The sequence below is a fragment of the Cyprinodon variegatus genome, unplaced genomic scaffold (assembly GCF_000732505.1).
Source record: "Cyprinodon variegatus isolate N-32 unplaced genomic scaffold, C_variegatus-1.0 Scaffold938, whole genome shotgun sequence".
Classification (NCBI taxonomy): Eukaryota; Metazoa; Chordata; class Actinopteri; order Cyprinodontiformes; family Cyprinodontidae; genus Cyprinodon; species Cyprinodon variegatus.
In genome coordinates, this window is record NW_015151391.1 from 46,086 (window position 1) to 47,429 (window position 1,344).

Consider the following 1,344-nt stretch of genomic DNA (forward strand, 5'->3'; position numbering starts at 1 on the left):
AACCAGCCTGCTGGATCCCAGTAGAACCAGTCTGATGGATCCCAGTAGAACCAGCCTGCTGGATCCCAGTAGAACCAGTCTGATGGATCCCAGTAGAACCAGCCTGCTGGATCCCAGTAGAACCAGCCTGCTGGATCCCAGTAGAACCAGTCTGCTGGATCCCAGTAGAACCAGTGTGCTGGATCCCAGTAGAACCAGTCTGCTGGATCCCAGTAGAACCAGTGTGCTGGATCCCAGTAGAACCAGTCTGATCCGACCCTCTCCTCCTCCCTCAGGCTGTGAGCTCTACGCCTTCTGCGGCGCCCTGTTCGGGATCTGCTCCATGATCACGCTGATGGTGATCGCCATCGACCGTTACTTCGTCATCACGCGACCTCTGACCTCCATCGGCGTGTTGTCGAGGAAACGGGCCCTCCTCATCCTCATGGTGGCGTGGGCCTACTCCCTGGGCTGGAGCCTGCCACCGTTCTTCGGTTGGAGTAAGAGAGATGGAGGAAAGGGCGTCGCAGCCATGGCAACAGACTCCTCCCCCTGCAGAGTAGCAAACCTCAGCCTCTCTCTCTCTCTCTCTGCTCCTGTCTCTCGCCCATCAGGCGCCTACGTCCCTGAGGGCCTCCTGACTTCCTGTACGTGGGACTACATGACCTTCACCCCATCCGTGCGCGCCTACACCATGCTGCTCTTCATCTTCGTCTTCTTCCTGCCGCTCTTCATCATCATCTACTGCTACATCTTCATCTTCAGAGCCATTCGCTCCACTAACCAGTAGGTCCAGTCCCGTTTCCCCCGGTTCTGGTTCTGTTGCGTCGGTGTCAGGGCGAGGGTCTGCATCATTCCCGCTCCAGTGAGGCGTGTTTGTGCCTGCAGGGCGGTGGGGAAGATCAGCGGCAGCACCCACAGCCACAGCAGCTCCCGGGACTCGGTGAAGACTTTCCACCGTCTGCAGAACGAGTGGAAGATGGCGAAGATCGCCCTGATCGTCATCCTGCTCTACGTCATCTCCTGGTCGCCCTACTCCGCCGTCGCCCTCACCGCCTTCGCCGGGTAACGCTTTATAACAACATAAAGGCCATGATCGCTGCCTTCTACCACCTTTGCTCCTTCAGGCTCACATCGACTCATTTAAACATCAGATATCAGTAAAAATGAGACTCAAGCTGCAGGAAGTTTCCAGCTCAGATTTCAGTTTGTTAGGATTTATAGAGATGTTTGCTTTAAGGAGGAGGGAGATTGAAGAGCTGCTGTCTGAGAGGAGAAGGTTGGAAAAGGAACTAAGATTTGACACCATTAGTTATGAAACTAAGAAAAGTCTAAGAAAGCTATCATCCAGAATTGTAGAAAAAT

At 54.5% G+C, this 1,344-nt stretch overlaps 1 protein-coding gene across 1 annotated transcript in view; it reads left to right on the forward strand.

Annotated features, from left to right (window-relative positions):
* The window catches only part of LOC107100126 (melanopsin-A-like), an 11,300-nt gene that overhangs the window by 5,623 nt on the left and 4,333 nt on the right, over window positions 1-1,344 (forward strand). The window contains exons 2-4 of the mRNA XM_015398499.1: window positions 276-479; window positions 594-765; window positions 868-1,039. Of these exons, the coding sequence (XP_015253985.1) occupies window positions 276-479; window positions 594-765; window positions 868-1,039 (548 nt within the window). The remainder of the gene's footprint in view (window positions 1-275; window positions 480-593; window positions 766-867; window positions 1,040-1,344) is intronic.